Source organism: Pelobates fuscus, chromosome 10 (assembly GCF_036172605.1).
Source record: "Pelobates fuscus isolate aPelFus1 chromosome 10, aPelFus1.pri, whole genome shotgun sequence".
Classification (NCBI taxonomy): domain Eukaryota; kingdom Metazoa; phylum Chordata; class Amphibia; order Anura; family Pelobatidae; genus Pelobates; species Pelobates fuscus.
Genome location: NC_086326.1, coordinates 16,947,243 through 16,963,306, shown reverse-complemented (window position 1 = coordinate 16,963,306; position 16,064 = coordinate 16,947,243). Strand labels below are relative to the sequence as shown.

The 16,064-nt window shown below is 39.3% G+C and overlaps 1 protein-coding gene across 8 annotated transcripts in view; it reads left to right on the top strand.

Moving 5' to 3' along the window:
• The window catches only part of LDB1 (LIM domain binding 1), a 136,053-nt gene that overhangs the window by 110,894 nt on the left and 9,095 nt on the right, over positions 1-16,064 (top strand). For 7 of the 8 annotated variants that reach the window (XM_063434951.1, XM_063434949.1, XM_063434950.1 and 4 more), the window contains exons 2-4: positions 9,668-9,770; positions 12,389-12,433; positions 15,924-15,999. In XM_063434951.1, the coding sequence (XP_063291021.1) occupies positions 9,668-9,770; positions 12,389-12,433; positions 15,924-15,999 (224 nt within the window). The remainder of the gene's footprint in view (positions 1-9,667; positions 9,771-12,388; positions 12,434-15,923; positions 16,000-16,064) is intronic. The other variant, XM_063434952.1, reaches the window with a different exon arrangement.

Sequence of the window (16,064 nt, the reverse complement as noted above, 5' to 3'; positions counted from 1 at the left end):
CCTACAGATGTTTTGGACTACATCTCCCATAATGCTCCTTCAGCCTGAATGTTGGCAAAGCATCATGGGAGATGTAGTACACAACATCTGGAGGCCCGAAGGTTCCCCACCCCTGCTCTAACCACATGACTCGTGCATGCAAACGTGGGCTGAACGACAGCTGGAAAGTTACATGAACTCACGTTTCTACTGCTCAGAGGCTTCAGCAGAGTTTCTTTCCCCATTCTCTTGTTGGAACTGTCCACTATGAAGAAAGCTCTTCGATAAGTCTATTTATAATGAATGATCAATCGACTCTGTCGAGTGCAGAGTTTTTGGCTTCCAAGAAAGAAGCCAACACAATATTTATATATAGATATTATTGGCTCTTTAACTGCAAATATGTGTTTGTCTATCCATCCCTCCCAAAACCGGCATCACTGAGATTATCAGCATTTCACACGCTGTAACAGAGTGCTATCTGATGGGAACACACCATAATGCGTGTTTATTCTGCATATCCAAGACCTTTAATATACTGTACCCCAGGCCCAGGGTAGAGATACGAAGTCTGGATCTAGGAGACCGACCGATATTGTCTCCGGTCCTGCTGTTGATATTTTGTTGTTGGTTGTTTGTTTGTTTTCTTGTTTCCAAAGACGTTCCAAAAAGTGCATCTTAACCCTGTTTGTAGCTGTGGGAGGCCATCGCAGTGTCTTTGTGTCAATGTGAAAGCATGTTGAAATGCGGTTGTTTTATTGGTGATTTTGTTCTTAATAAGCTGTCATACCTCCATTAATCATATAAATCATTATTTGTAAAAAACATTCCCGTAAACATGATTGATTAATTTCTTGTTTAATTAGTGATAACTTTGTGTAATAATCTCGATTTCCAGCTTCCGTTATAACCTTGCCATTTGTCAATCTAGCGATGCTCTTTTTCCAAAAACACTTTCTTTTTATGGTCTTTCGACCACATCCATGCTTCTGACCCATGCTCAGACGTTTTATTCCCTCTCTAGTGGTCGTGAGCACCTTCCCTTAGTGATGACTGTAACTAGCAACATTCTCTCCATTAACCCAACATGCAAGACTTCTTTAATTATCTCCTCATCAAGCATTATCCTGCTGGTAAAACACCAGCATGTTGCTCAGCATTGTATTAATCAGCTGTAACGAATCTGATACTTACGTTGGCTGTCCGCCGATCCCCTGTTTCTCCGATCGGACGGACCGTTTCCTCCAGTCTTCCTGCGTGATTGGCTAGTCTCCTGAACGCCGGACGCTGTGCGCATGCCCCTTTTTATGATGCAGCGCTAAGTGCCGACGTCAGACTATGGGCAGTACTGAGGGTGGGATTTACAGACCCCGTCTCACGTTTTGGGGGGCGTGACTTCATCCATCACGTCCCCAAACATAAAAGCACATTTAGTCAGTGTTTCCGAGCCCTGTTGTGGTTCCTTGTTTACTAGTGTCCCAACAGTGTGTTTATATCTGGTTTTGTGCCATTTTGATATTGACTCCGCTTTGACTACTCTGACATCTGGTTCCCTTAACTCGGCCCTGGTATTTCGGTTTGGTTGTTCTCTGGCTCCCTTTGACTTGTTTTGACTATTCCCTTCTTATTCCTTTCAGTCCTGTGATTCTAAGGTCAGGTTTAGGTATTTACTTTGTACCTTTAGTAAGGTTATTATTCTGCGTGTTGGGTAAACCAATTCGTGACATCAGCAAGCTTTGTTAATTAACTTTCTGTATAACCCTTACTGAATAGGGCAGTCACTGGTTAGGTGTGATGGGAGTAGAGCGAGCTACCAGAGAACTAAAATGGCTTTGGAGATACAGTTTGCGAGAGCAAGGTGCTGCGTTTCAGTGGCTGACACTGTCCTAGATCGTTCCATTTAGAAGGTCTGTGCCTATTGCCATCTGGCTAAATTTCCAAGTGGGTCATCTACACCGAAGCTCTGTTTTAATTCTTTGTAATCGGTGGTAATGTGGTTCTCTGCGTGATTGAGTTAACCTTATTTAAAGTCATTCTGCTGCAAATATCACAAGCGGGGACAAAAAAAGCACACTTTAAATAGAGCAAGGCAACCACACAACTCCTAGTACGCAGATCCAGCCATCAGTGAAACAAGTTGTAAACCAATATAGCAGCCGGAGGACAGCTGCAGCCTTGGATGACTTGGAGAGGGTGGGGAAGGTGTGTTGATTTTTCTGTTAATTTAATTTTCATTTTAATTACTTGTCACTTGTCAATAGGTTTTAACTGTTGGGCAAATGGAACAAACATCTAGCATGAAGGGTTCGTTGAGAAGAATTGCATCTTCTCTCCTTGAAATATTTACACTGGTTCTGTAATGAGGACAATGTGGTTTAACTGTAACAAACACCTAGCAAAAGCACAAATGGTCGTGAGCAGTTGAATGCGGGTTTCAGTATTTCCCAAGTTTTTTGTAACTTTTTAACGAGTTTTTTGAGCGTGAAACGTTTGTAAATTCAGGAGCCCAAACTTCACGTATTGATGGATGTTTCGATCTTACATAGACTAGTTTAGTTTAGCGTGTTTTTATTTACTTTTTTTTTTATATATCCGTTCTCATTTATTTCATTCTCGCCCTCTCTCGTTCTCTCGCTCTTTTTTCCTCGCTCTCTTTCTCGCTCTCTCTCTCTCTCATCCAGTGGTTATGGTGCTTAGAATGCTCCTTTAAAGGATTACTCAAAGCATCATAGCAACTAAAGCTTGCTGTAGTGGTTATGATGCCAGAGAATACTGGCCTGGTTCCCCAGAAATGGGGCAAACCGCTTAGCCGGGCTCAGAGGCTTTCTGGTGGTCCGCTGACGCACATCTGTGGATCCACAGAAGTCTGTAGCTGTTGCCATTCATTGGTTGAGAACGTCAGCTGACTGCACTAAGCCAATGGCTGACATTCTGTGCTTTGAAAGTTGCCCAGAACTCCCTGGCTGAACTATTTGAACTCAAAACAAAGTATATGTTAGTTTTGTTTGAATGTGTTTTTTTTTTTAGTTTTTACTTCACATTAAGACTCAAGAATAAATATAACATAATTTGAAACTGAAGGTAAACTAGAGACACAAATGATCTGCAATTGTATCCTGTTTGTGTTTTGTTTCTCCATCCTCGTTAGAAGATCAAAAGGCAGGAAATGATCTAACATTGGTCAATGGTTCGGATCATTCTCTGCGTCGGTCATTTTTTTTTTTTTTCTCAAAGTGAAGTAAGGTTTGTCTAATATTTTGTCTTCCGACACCGGAATAACTAAACAATAGGTATTTATATTTGTAAAAATACAGCTGGTATGCAAAGCACAGCTATATACATTTCATTTCCACAACTCGAGCCTTTGTCACCAGAAAGAAGGTGTAAAAAAGCTCACAGGCAGGGCTCTCTGCCTTTTGGATTGGTCTGTTTATACTTTTTCTTTTTTACCAATTGTACAGCGCTGCGGAATATGTTGGTGCTTTATAAATGACAGTAATACATAAATACCAGTAATTAAACTAGGAGAAAAAACCCTCTACAGTAAGTGATGTTGGAAGCAATATGATTTTGAAACCCACGTATAGCTCTCAATTGTGATTACAATCCACTGCATCTCCCTTACAGAGTCCGAACCTGCGGTCAATATTTTCCATGTGCGTTACCGATATGCTACATGGTCCGTGTGCCCATTAACTCTCTGAGCGCCATGTTTGTGCCCATTGCACTGCCTTTTTGTGTGTTCTGCCTTTGACATTCTACTAGTGGATATTTTGTATCTGAATCTGAGCTCTTGCTGTTACATTCCTGGGATCAAGGCCACCGTAATCGCTGCCCATAAATATAAAGCCTGCATTGCTGTAAAACGGCAGTTGGCAGAGATTTCAATAATAAGCCTGACTGTGACTGAGCAGATTGAAGGATATGACTAAATGCTTAAAGGGATAGTAAAGCATTAAATAGAAATCCATAGTGCAGGCTGTGTTTGTACGGAGGGATTTAAATTCACCTTTTTAATCATACCTTGGATGCCCGTGCTATAGTCAGACTCTCGTCTAATTCTTTGGAATAAAAAGCCGCATTCTGGGGTCTGTATGTTGCGAAGAGGGGGGTCTGAGTGTAAAAGGTACACAGAGGTTAATGTTTATAACTATGCTTGCTGTCCTGAGATTAATAGCATACTATCGAAATCTTTGGCAAATCTTCTCTGTATGGTGTTTGTGTATGTTATTATAATTTAATTATAAGGCGCCAGCATTTTCTGCAGCGCACTACACAACCATACTGATAGATTCAACACGTTAGGAAACACCCTGCTCGAACCCGCTTAATGATGGGGATACCTGGTATTGTGTTGGCAGTGGTAACATTATAACAGGAAATCTCCCTCCTGTAAAGTACCCTGCAGGACAAGGGCTATGTGCTGATAGGCATGAATCCATTCATCTAAGCTGCCCATGACAGGACACCTTTCCTGGTGAATTAATTCATGTCCTCTTCATCCCCATGTGAAGACAATAGGCATTGCCCTTTCAAACAGCATAGGGAATTAAATCTCCCTGTGTCAATATGTCCGAGGCGGACACTCAAATATTCTAGACATGTGGCCATCGCAATACCTAGATGGCATTAGCAGCTCTGCAGAGCATGATGCCTGCCGAAAAAGCAAAATGTTCGAGGGACAGATATTTTTCTGTGATACATGTACATGTTTATTTAATATTTAACAAACTTTGGGGTGGGAGGAGAGCGTTTGTGCATAATTCACACCCGGCTGGTTATCCTTGTATTGTGTGGTTCTTTTTTTTGGCTTGTTTGTTTTTTAGGATCTTGTTGTCTAGATATTTTATATTGTCACTAGTCGCTCAGATCTGTGGCGTACATATAGGGGTCGCAGCTGAGACCGGGACCGTCACTCCAGGGGGCCCAGCCGCCCTGCGGACACCTGTGACCGGGTGCCCGCCGCCATGTGTTGCGGCCTTTCAAGGGGTCCATCTGGTGGCCATGCTGTTAGGAGAGACGGTGGGGGGGGGGTCCACGGATCAGTTTTGCACCGGGGCCCCATGGATTGTGTGTACGCCACTGGCTCAGATCCAGTATATCCTGTGCAAGTGATATAAATAAATAGGCCGCCTATAAAGCTGATCTTTATAGTTTATTCCCAATTCAGTGAAAAAAATATATATATTAACATTTGGACGTTTCTCAGTCTGTTAAAGACATTTCCTAGAAACAGTCTTTGGGCTGTGTTGTGGTGTGTTTTTTTTTTAGTTCTGAAATTAAAGTTAAATCTACCCACTAGCAATGATGTGTATGTACATCCTGGTAGATTCAGTAACTGGTTAATGTCATATGCTGGCCATCACCGTAACGTATGTTCAGGAAAAACATGGTGGATATGGCAGTCGTAGGTAGAAGAGACAGTTTAACCTGTTTGTCAACTCCTATAAATCTATGTATACACCATCCGTGATATTTTTAGTAGCCAATTATCTGTATTGATTGCAATGAAGATAACTAATTTAGGTCCAAAATTGGTATAAATCCACAAAGTGGTCAGTAAGACCCCCATCCTCATCTCTGAGCCATTCAAAAAGAAATCCCCTTTTTGATACATTGTGTATAGTTGGTTTTTAACGGTTTTTTTTTTTTTATTCTTTCGAATTTTTACTTTTCTCTTTTCACCCCATGTTTCTTCTTCGCATTTAAATGATATTGTATGGGTTTGAAAGGCTTCCTGTGATATTAATAAGGAAGTGGTGAATTAAGTAATGAGATTACCCCTCACTTGCCTTATAAGGGGAGTGGGAGGAAGTGTGCATATCCTTTCTTATGGCTTCCATTGTGGTTACACCCGCAAGCTTTGCCATTGTTTGTGATAATTTTACCCATCTGGGCACAAAAAGGCTTCAACAGCAGAGCACGCAGATATCAAGGAATCGTTACCTGGTTATTTAGGTGGGTTATCCTGTCAAACCTTTGTGCAACAACATTTACAATTACACACTGGCGTACACAGTATTTTTGTCATGCATTCGCAGATATTTGCATATAAAACCCCTGTGTTCTCAGGAAATGACATCTTTGCGTGACTTGAATTCACAGTGTGTGTTTTCCCTGCAACTGCATTTATCTAATTATTTTTGTGTGAGAACCTCTTAAAGGGAAAGGATGCCCTGATTCAAATCTTAGCTTTACTTGTTACAGTCGTTCTTGTAATCCTCGAAGTGTTTGCTAAGGGTACACTTATGACCACATGTATTATCTATATCTACTTAACTTGCCATTATTGCAATGATCCATAGATTATCAGGAAAGTAGATCCCATTTGCATTAGAACGATGATATTTTATGGCCATATGAGCCACTTCATGCTAGACAACCTGCTGAAGCATTTGTCAAACTCCATGAAATAAAGGGTTGATCTTTATTGATTTATTTGTATTAATTGTTTGGGGCTTTAAATTAATTCTTAACACAATTTTTTATATTTAGAGATTTACCTAATGTGTGTGTCTCTGCAGGATCTAGATGTGCATGCATGTTTGCAATGGATAGTTTTGACAAAAAAACGAATTGTTCCCATTAGTCCTATTGCTTTGTAATTCAATAATTGAAAGATTAATACCTTAGATCTAAAAAAAAAAAAAAACATCCTCCCATCCCCCACCTCCCCCCAATCCACCACTTATCAGTACCATAACTCAAAGGGGCACTCCACTGCTCAAACACAAAATAAAAACACTAGTTAGTAGATATATCTCCAATGCAAACATGCATGCTTACTATGCATATTTTCATTGAGGGTATATCTAAAAACATATTGCAATAACTGCAGAGCTCTTGCCTGCAGCCTTTGCAAGCCCTCCCCTTCTAACCCCGCCCTGACTTTCTGTGGCTGTCCAATCACAGACCCCAGTGTAATGCGGTGAGAAGTCTTTGCAAGGCAGGTGCTCTGAGCAATTGCTGACTCTTGAGTTAAGCTCCACTGAGCTAATCAAACCAGCCAGCGGGTGTAATATGGATAATTTTATAAAAGTGCTAATTTATTTTGAATTCTGTACTTTTTGTAAAATGAAAGCGGACACACTCTTCACACATAAAGCTTTTTAGGGTCTTGAGTTTCCTATAGAACTTTTTCATCCATCAACCATTCTATTATGTTTTTATGGAATCACCCCAGACATCTCCCCATTTATACACTATTCACTTTTCTTTCGTCTTCTCTCCTGCTTCATGTTTCATGTCACAGATCCGAACGGGCTAGGTGATATTACCGTATATACTCGAGTATAAGCAGAGTTTTTCAGCACATTTTTTGTGCTGAAAAACCACAACTCGGCTTATACTCGAGTCATAGTCTGTATTATGGCAATTTGCATTGCCATAATACAGACCGGGGGAGAGGGGGGCTGGCAGAGCTGTACTTACCTGTCCTGCAGCTCCTGTCAGCTTCCTCCTCCTCCGCGCCGTCCGTTCAGCACCTCGGTCAGCTCCCAGTGTAAGTCTCGCGAGAGCCGCGGCTCTCGCGAGACTTACACTGGGAGCTGACAGAGGGAGCTGCACAGACCGCACGGAGGAGGAGAGAGCTGACAGGAGCTGCAGGACAGGTAAGTACAGCTCTGCCAGCCCCCCTCTCCCCCCACTGAACTGCCAATGACACTGGACCACCAGGGAAGGAGCCCCCCTCCCTGCTATGTATCAAGCAGGGAGGGGGGGACGAAAAAAAAAATAATATTTTTTTTTTTTAATAATAATTCCATTAAATAATAAATAATAATAATATTAAAAAATAAAATAATTAATAATATATCAAAATGCCCACCCCCACCAACACATACACAAACACACGCTGCATCACACACACTCACACTTCATTCATATACACACACTGCACACACACACACACACTGCACACACACACACTGCACTCATACACACACACTGCACTCACACACACGCACTGCACTCATACACACGCACTGCACTCATACACACGCACTGCACTCATACACGCACTGCACTCATACACACACTGCACTCATACACACACACTGCATTCATACACACACACTGCATTCATTATATACACACACTGGAAATAAATATTCAATTAATATATACACACACACACACACTGCACTCATACGCACACACACTGCACTCACACTGCACTCACACTGCACTCATACACACACACTGCATTCATACACGCACTGCACGCATACGCACACACTGCACTCATACGCACACACTGCATTCATACGCACACACTGCATTCATTATATACACACACTGTAAATAAATATTCAATTAATATAATTTTTTTAGGATCTAATTTTATTTAGAAATTTACCAGTAGCTGCTGCATTTCCCACCCTAGTCTTATACTCGAGTCAATAAGTTTTCCCAGTTTTTTGGGGTAAAATTAGGGGCCTCGGCTTAAATTCGGGTCGGCTTATACTCGAGTATATACGGTACTTTCTTTATGAAACCTTTTTATAATGTTAAATGATGTGCTTTTCCAGGCAAACCCTTTCCCTTAAAATCTAATGTCTGTATCGGATGGAATGTCTGCCCTGCTTTGGATTCCCTGATTTTGAACAGAGTAAACCTTACACAGAATCTTAATTTTATTCTCTTCTTGCCTTTCATTGGTGACAATATCCTGTCTGTGTCCAATCTTTATAAAGGTTCTGTATTATATAATAAACAATTTGCCTCATTTTCAATGTGTCTATCTTTAAGAGCTTATACTGTAAAGTAACAACATAAATCCTATCTCGGTATTATGGTGTCAACCAGATGCCTCCGCCCAGTGTGTGTGTGTGTGTGACCTCCTTGATGGAGATATAGTTACTCCATTGTAATTTTAGGAGATTAACAGTCTCTCTTTAAACCCTGTTGGCAACATGACGCCACTCCCATCATACATTGAACTCATGGTACGTCTCATGGTGTCTAACGGAGTGACCGAATCATAGGGCCTGTCAACTTCTATTCTTCCCTTAGACCTCAAAGACCTGAAGATTTTTGTATCTAGGGAAAAGGCACCGAATATTTTGGTTATTGGTTTCTAAGTCTAAGTTTTTCTGTTTTGGAACACAGAGGTTACATATCGAACCAAGCTATAATCTTATTTCCATTTTGATTATATGTGAATATATATAAATGATTCTAACACTGTTATTGCCTATTATTTTATTCACATTGTTGTATGTGACCAAAATAAAACAAACTTCTAACAAATACTTTTAAATAAAGATGGTCAAAATGTTGGAGATTGGCAATCCCTGTCTTACATATTCCATTCCCATTCATAAAAACAATATATTGTTCTGCAATCGTTTTTGATCCTTTTTCTAACTTACGGTTGATCGAAACTTGCCTTTTTATGGATTGATATTTAGTAAGAGTTTAGTGCAACCTTTGGATTAGCGGTATGTGCAACTTGTCAATCATGTTTAGTAAGAAATTCGAACATGGCTAACTGCAGCACAGAGAGGATTTAATATTGATAAAATATTTGTTAAATTATTAACGTGGCTACATTCATTTTATTTGCATTGACAGGTATTCTAGCAATACAAAATGTTTGTAAATGATATTTCCTATGATGCTGAACTGGTTATTGCTTTTCCTACAGTTTGGTAAATATATTAAAAAAAAAAATATTTATTTTTTTCAGGCTGTTCCTCAAAGTCATTCAAACTGTACTCGCCAAAGGAGCCCCCCAACGGCAACGCCTTCCCCCCCTTCCACCCAGGCACAATGCTGGATCGAGATGTGGGGTAAGTAGTTTTTATATGACCTAACCTTCTATCTGCTGTTCATTGTCTTCCTTAAAGCAGCTCTGCCACTCTTGTTATATTTCTTTAATTGGCATCCTGCCCCCCTCCAAGGTGCCCCATCATTTATTTGGGTGGGGGATTTTTTAACCCCTTAAGGACCAAACTTCTGGAATAAAAGGGAATCATGACATGTCACACATGTCATGTGTCCTTAAGGGGTTAAAGATGCAATTAAAAAAAATATATATATTTTTTTTTTTGCCAAGTTCTACACTGGGAAACATAGGAAATGGGGACTAGAAGGAACTACTTTTCCGTATTTAGAACCAGCAGGTTGCCATTAAGCCTCTGTGTACTCACCACCCTCCAGCACCGCATCTTGAAGCAGGACGTCACACAGACTCAGAGTGGCTTGAACATATGCCTAATTTGTGCACCCCCCCTGTTATGGGCAGATGACATTGCTGGCCTCATAGACATTTTAAGATGGTGGTGCCTAGAAAGAAGATCCAGTCGGGACCGAAAAAAATTCTAAAACTGTAACTTAATTCAGCCCCAGAGTCCAAAAATGTTTATGGGGGAGTTGGGTGGTACAGAGCAACAGATCTTTCTGTTCCAGCTGAGGAATCCAAAAAGTGACAGCCGCTTTATAGAACTCTCTGCTTTCCCAATATTATAATGTGTATGGTAATATTCCGCAGGTGAAACATTTAATTCCATAACACACATAGAGCACTACACTGAGCTCCAGTGACTGTCTGCTTGTGTTCTGTGCATTCCATGATAATTTTGGCTTAGGACTTGTTACATTACAGAGTTTATGCAATTTCAAGATTTCAAGTTTGCTTAGAAATGCGTACTATTTAAAAGTGGAATGTAAACTTTGTCTTAAAAGCAGAAAAAGAAAGGGAATGCTTATATCTACATTGTTTGTCTGAGGGTTTAATACGTTCTAGATCCAGTCTGTCAGTTATGTTGTACATTGAGTCGCAGGATTACAAGATATTAAGAATGGATGCAGAGGTGACTAGTTTGCCTGCCATACAATTTAGATAGTCTTTCTTTAAAGAAGGTCATAAACTGTAATTTGAGATGGTCCACATACATCTCCCACTGTTTCATGACCAACGAGAGTCCCTTCTCCGTCATACACTCAGTTAAAAGGAACACCTACACATTTGGCCCGCTGGGTGTTTTAATGTCTAACCGGATTCCAAGTACTGCCATTTTAAAATATTGTCTTGACAGGCAGCTATTTGGCTCATAATTTAATTAATTTGTCCCCCTATGACCCTGCTCTGTGTACCATTAGAATATAATGGAAGGTACCTGATAGCAGAAAGGAATCCCAGTTTTGCTCTGAATTGTCGGCTTTTGGGACAAGTAGTCTTTATAATGAAGAGATTGGCTGCAAAATGGACTTGGGCAATAGCAGATGCAATCAACTGCCTAACTTTGGAGAACGACCTACTAACCTATCTGTCAATTTAAAACCACAACCCATCATACTATTAAAGTGTGTAAAAATGTAAATGTGTCCATATCGGTGGTAATATATTTACATATTTTAGACTCACCTACCTATTGAGAAATAATTCTAGAAAGCCTGTTGTAGATTAAACCAATAATAATTTGTTAACAGTTGTTGATCTAGCATTGAGGTGTGTAAATGTTGTTACCCAGCCGCATTTAGAGCTTTTAGCATTTTCTGTTTAAGAGAATTTTAAGCCAACACCAACACTGCGGTGGGTTCAAGGCTCCTATCTAGTGCCGATCAACTCAGAGTAATTTCAGGGTTGTTGTTTTTTCACTTGAACTGATTTCTCCAAAGTGACTGACTGTTTTTATAACTGCTCTACTCCACTAAATTGGGCATTTGCCTTGTCAATTCATTTTATTTATTTTTTAAATTTAAACTCCTATTAAAGCTGGTTTTAATATGCAATACTAGTCTTCTGTCCGTGAGGGAGACCTTCGGGTCCAGATGTTGTGGACCACACCTCCCCAGATGTTTTTTTTTCCCCAGCATTTTGGAGATGAAGTCCACAAAAATCTGGAGTGCCGAAGGTTGCCTCCCCATCTTCTATATTTTGGTTAATTTATGGTTCCCTTAAATATTCACAATCTGCTGTATCTTGATGTATACGAGGAGACGATTCTCTTTTTGAAAAGGTCTAAACTCTTGGCTGGCTATTAAACACCTTTTGCCAAGTCTTCTATGATTTGGGTAAAACAAACAAAACTCTGGAGAGCTATCCTAATTGTGTGCAATAAATCTCCTCGCACAAGATACACTTCCTGGTTTTAGAACTGTAGAATAGTTTCTCAGTTTATTAATTTAAAAAAATGGTTTTGAAACAAAAAACAAGTTTTAAAAAAATCTTCAATATATTATGTTGCTGGTTTTTCGGGGTTAATAATGGAATGATTCTTCGTCCACATGATACATCCGTGAAGTGCATTCATTTTACAATCATGTGTACTTGGTAAATACATTCAGGTGGATAGTTCATATTGTAGAAAGTCATCAGGCAGTCAACGGTAGATTGATTTTAGCATAATGTTGTTATATAAGTTGTGTTCTTGTGGTGTGAGAGTCATACTTTGTGTCTCTTCAGACCTACTCCGATGTATCCACCTACATATCTGGAACCGGGGATAGGGTAAGTCTCTGCCCTTTCTTATCTTCTTATGGTGCAAATTTTGCAATTTATTTAATTTAGCACTTTATTATGCTATACACACTACGTATGACTGCAGGGGATAAGTAAGCTAGCCAGCCAAAGTAATGCTTTATTGGCAGAAGCTTTGGAACCAACCAGCACTAGATATCTCGTTGTAGACAAACTGACACCTAAAACGTCCATACGAAAAAGTTCATAATGTACCTTGCTCAACTCTTCTTGAAAGCTCATCATTGGTGGGTTCTTTACTAAAGTTTTACTTGTCGATCATTCAAAGTGAGTTCAAATTTTAGGTCAGAATAGTGGAGTTTGACCCATTTCTCCAAATTAGCTATGTTTTCATTTCTTACATTTATTTGTTTTTTTTTGTATTTTAATTTTCTCAAAATTCATCTTGAGTTCACTTTGAATTCTCCACAGTTTACACTTAACTAAAGAACCCTGTAAATGTCCTATTTTATCAACATTTGGAAAATGTATTTCTCCTGTCCAAATTGTACCCATGGCTGTACCCATGATGGTAAAGCAACGATACAAAAAAACAACCAAGCTCCTGCTATACCCGAAGGCATTCTTTGTGCAGGCACTTGGTTACCAAATGATAGACTTCACAATGCCAGAATACACGTATCCACAAACTTTTGTCATCGAACAGTTTTTGCACAGTGTAACTTCTGATTGGCCGTTTTTGTTTTTTTGTCAGAGGATAAAATACAGTGCTTGGGTAAAAGAAGCCACTAGATAAGTCTTTTTATATAGCTTGTTTTTAACATAGCAGTTGTCTGTGCTGATACATAAAAAAAAATAATTTGCAAGGGTCTTTATTTTTAATCAAACCTGAGAACTGATTACAGTTGAATGTCAAAACACAGAGATTGTACCTTGTGAAAAAACAGAATTGCTATGTTTCTACGGTCAGTACAAATGCTTGTATGGTGTATCGGTGTATACCTTTCTCCACTGCGTAGGGCACATTTTCCTATAAAGGTCTCAGAGGGAGCTGGTGCTGCAGATAAGCTTCATGTATAGAAAAACAAAAAAATAAATTAAACTATCAGGCAAAATGATAGGAGCTGTGCTGTGGCGTATATCCCTCTGAGAAACATTACCCCCATGAAACTTAGAGAATCCCACTCACAAAGCAGTTCTATTCTGTTTCAGAGATTTGTCTTGACAGACGTATTGAGAGAGGTCTCTAGAAGTCGCTAGGGATTAGTGGTGTGTGCAGAGGATCAATGAGCTAGACAGTACGGGATTCCACTAAACTGTTAATCACAAAGATAAACAACGCATGCTGGGTAGAAACAACATATAAACAGTGTAGCATGCTAAAACACCTTATTAAAAATAACTTAACCGTGCAGGCATGGAAGCACTTGGGTAAATTACCTACAGTAAAATGGTGAGAATTCTGTAGATCAAATATAGGCCTCGATTTAATATTTCTTTGATTAACTTTTAAAATAATTTAATATTATAGAAAAATCTTTTAAAATGTGATATTTATCTAAATATTTATATAAAAATATTTGTAAAAAAATAAGTACGATCTTCCAAACTAATGTATTTCCGAATAACGACTAACCCAAGAGCGATATGTGCATTATGCAGTTAAGGTTTCTGCCAATTTCGTTTTGCTACTTCTCCACGTAAGAATTCATCTCCATAATGCCAAAGCAGTCGTACTATAAGCGCAGACCTTTTCAGGAAAAGTAGAGAGGAACTATGAAATTTTTATTTCTTTAATTCAAACTTTTAAAAGACTGTTTTAAGATAAATGTACAAAATAAAACAAAAGTATAAAGAAGGGAGGTTGTATGCATGCAGTAAGATAGAAAGTACATATGCAGAACGCAACAATGCATATTAACAAAATAAAGTCTCCAATAGCTGCTACCAGTGAACTTTAGGTGCAGGTTACTAGACAGGGTGGTGGTCTGCTTATACTGCGGCCATCTTCAATTTCTGTTTGTTTTTGATACATTGTTTTCTCTTCAGTCTTGATTTGAAGTGACGTGCATGTTCCCTTGAATTTTGGTTAGGTGATTGAATCGGCCAGCCACGCACTCTTCAATGTTTGGCCTTGAAAACTCTGCTTTAGTTCTGTTTGTCCTACACTGTCCTACTGCAAGGTGCAGTGCCTTTTAATGAATGTTGATATGTTTGGTTGGATCTGATCAGATAAGAGGTTACACTTAACAATCCATCCACGTTTGTAACCAAAGATCACACAATCAACATACCAAAACCACAACAATCCCCATTGTTCACAGTTCTGTGCAGTTTGTTTCATTCTCCACATTTCCCTTTCTGTCCATCCAACCAATCCAGGTTAAGCTCCTTCTCCTCTTTCCAGAATACAATGTTTTAAGAACTTTTAAAAAAGCCATCTTTAAACTTTTCTTTTTCTTTTTATGTCCAATATATTTAAGCCATATATGAAACAATTTGGACAGCTCAATTGGCCATGAGCTGTCCAAATTGTGTTTCATATATGGCCCACAGATATTTTGTGATGTATCCCCTTTGTCACTATTTACTCTAAAATACGATTTGATGGAATAAATTGTAAATTAAAAAAAAAAAAAAAATGTTTAAAGCCGCAAAATGTATTCTCCATATACTCATAACTGCATGCGTGGTACATACGTGTAATGAGTTGTATTGTGTGGTCGTGCATTTCTTATCTTCAACTTGTAAGCATTCATTCTGGAGAGACTAGATGGACTAATTGGTTCTTATAACAAATGTTGATTCTAGAAAGCAGAATCGTCAACTCAGCATGAGTAACTTTATGCCTGTTATAAGTAGCCCAGGGTCCGCTCCTCCTTGATTCCCATCTTGGAGCATTGATTAAAAATACTGGGATATCCCTTTGGACCGTTTGGGGGAGGGAGAAAGGGGGTTCATAGACTGACATTTTACACTTTTGCTCTCTGATACTTTTTAACCGTTAAATCTGAGTAATAGTACAATGCCCTTTTTAATTCTAAATGTCCCTTTAAATGAACAATATAGGGTCAGTAATACACAATACACTGTTTAGGTGGCCGGTCCCCCCTTAAATAGTGTTACATCTGCATCTCTATGGGGGAAGTTCAGCATCTCCATTCAGCATGTGGAGACGCTGAATTTCAGGAAGCACCTCTAGTGGCCATGTGATGAGTGGCCACTGGAGGTATACCTAGGCTGTAATGGAAACACTGACTTTTTTTCTGAAAAGAAGGTGTTTACTGCAAAAAGGCTGCAGAGACTGACTATACTAACCAGGACAAATACAATAATATGTAGTTGTTATGGTGACTATAGTGTCCCTTTAATTACATAATTGAGCTTTTTTTTTCATGAAGTTGGCGATGTAGAGTAGACAATGCAACACCTAAACCCAGTAATTTTCCAGTGTTGCAGATCCATCAGTGTTTTCTGATTTAATGTCATTTTGTGATGTTTGGTCTTCTTTCTGTCTTAGGAGGCACACACCGTATGGGAACCAGACAGACTACAGAATATTCGAGCTGAACAAACGGCTTCAAAATTGGACAGAGGTGCGTTCACGTTTTATTTACGTTTTGTACTTGTGTTCTAGAGCTGAACTTCATTGTAACTAGGT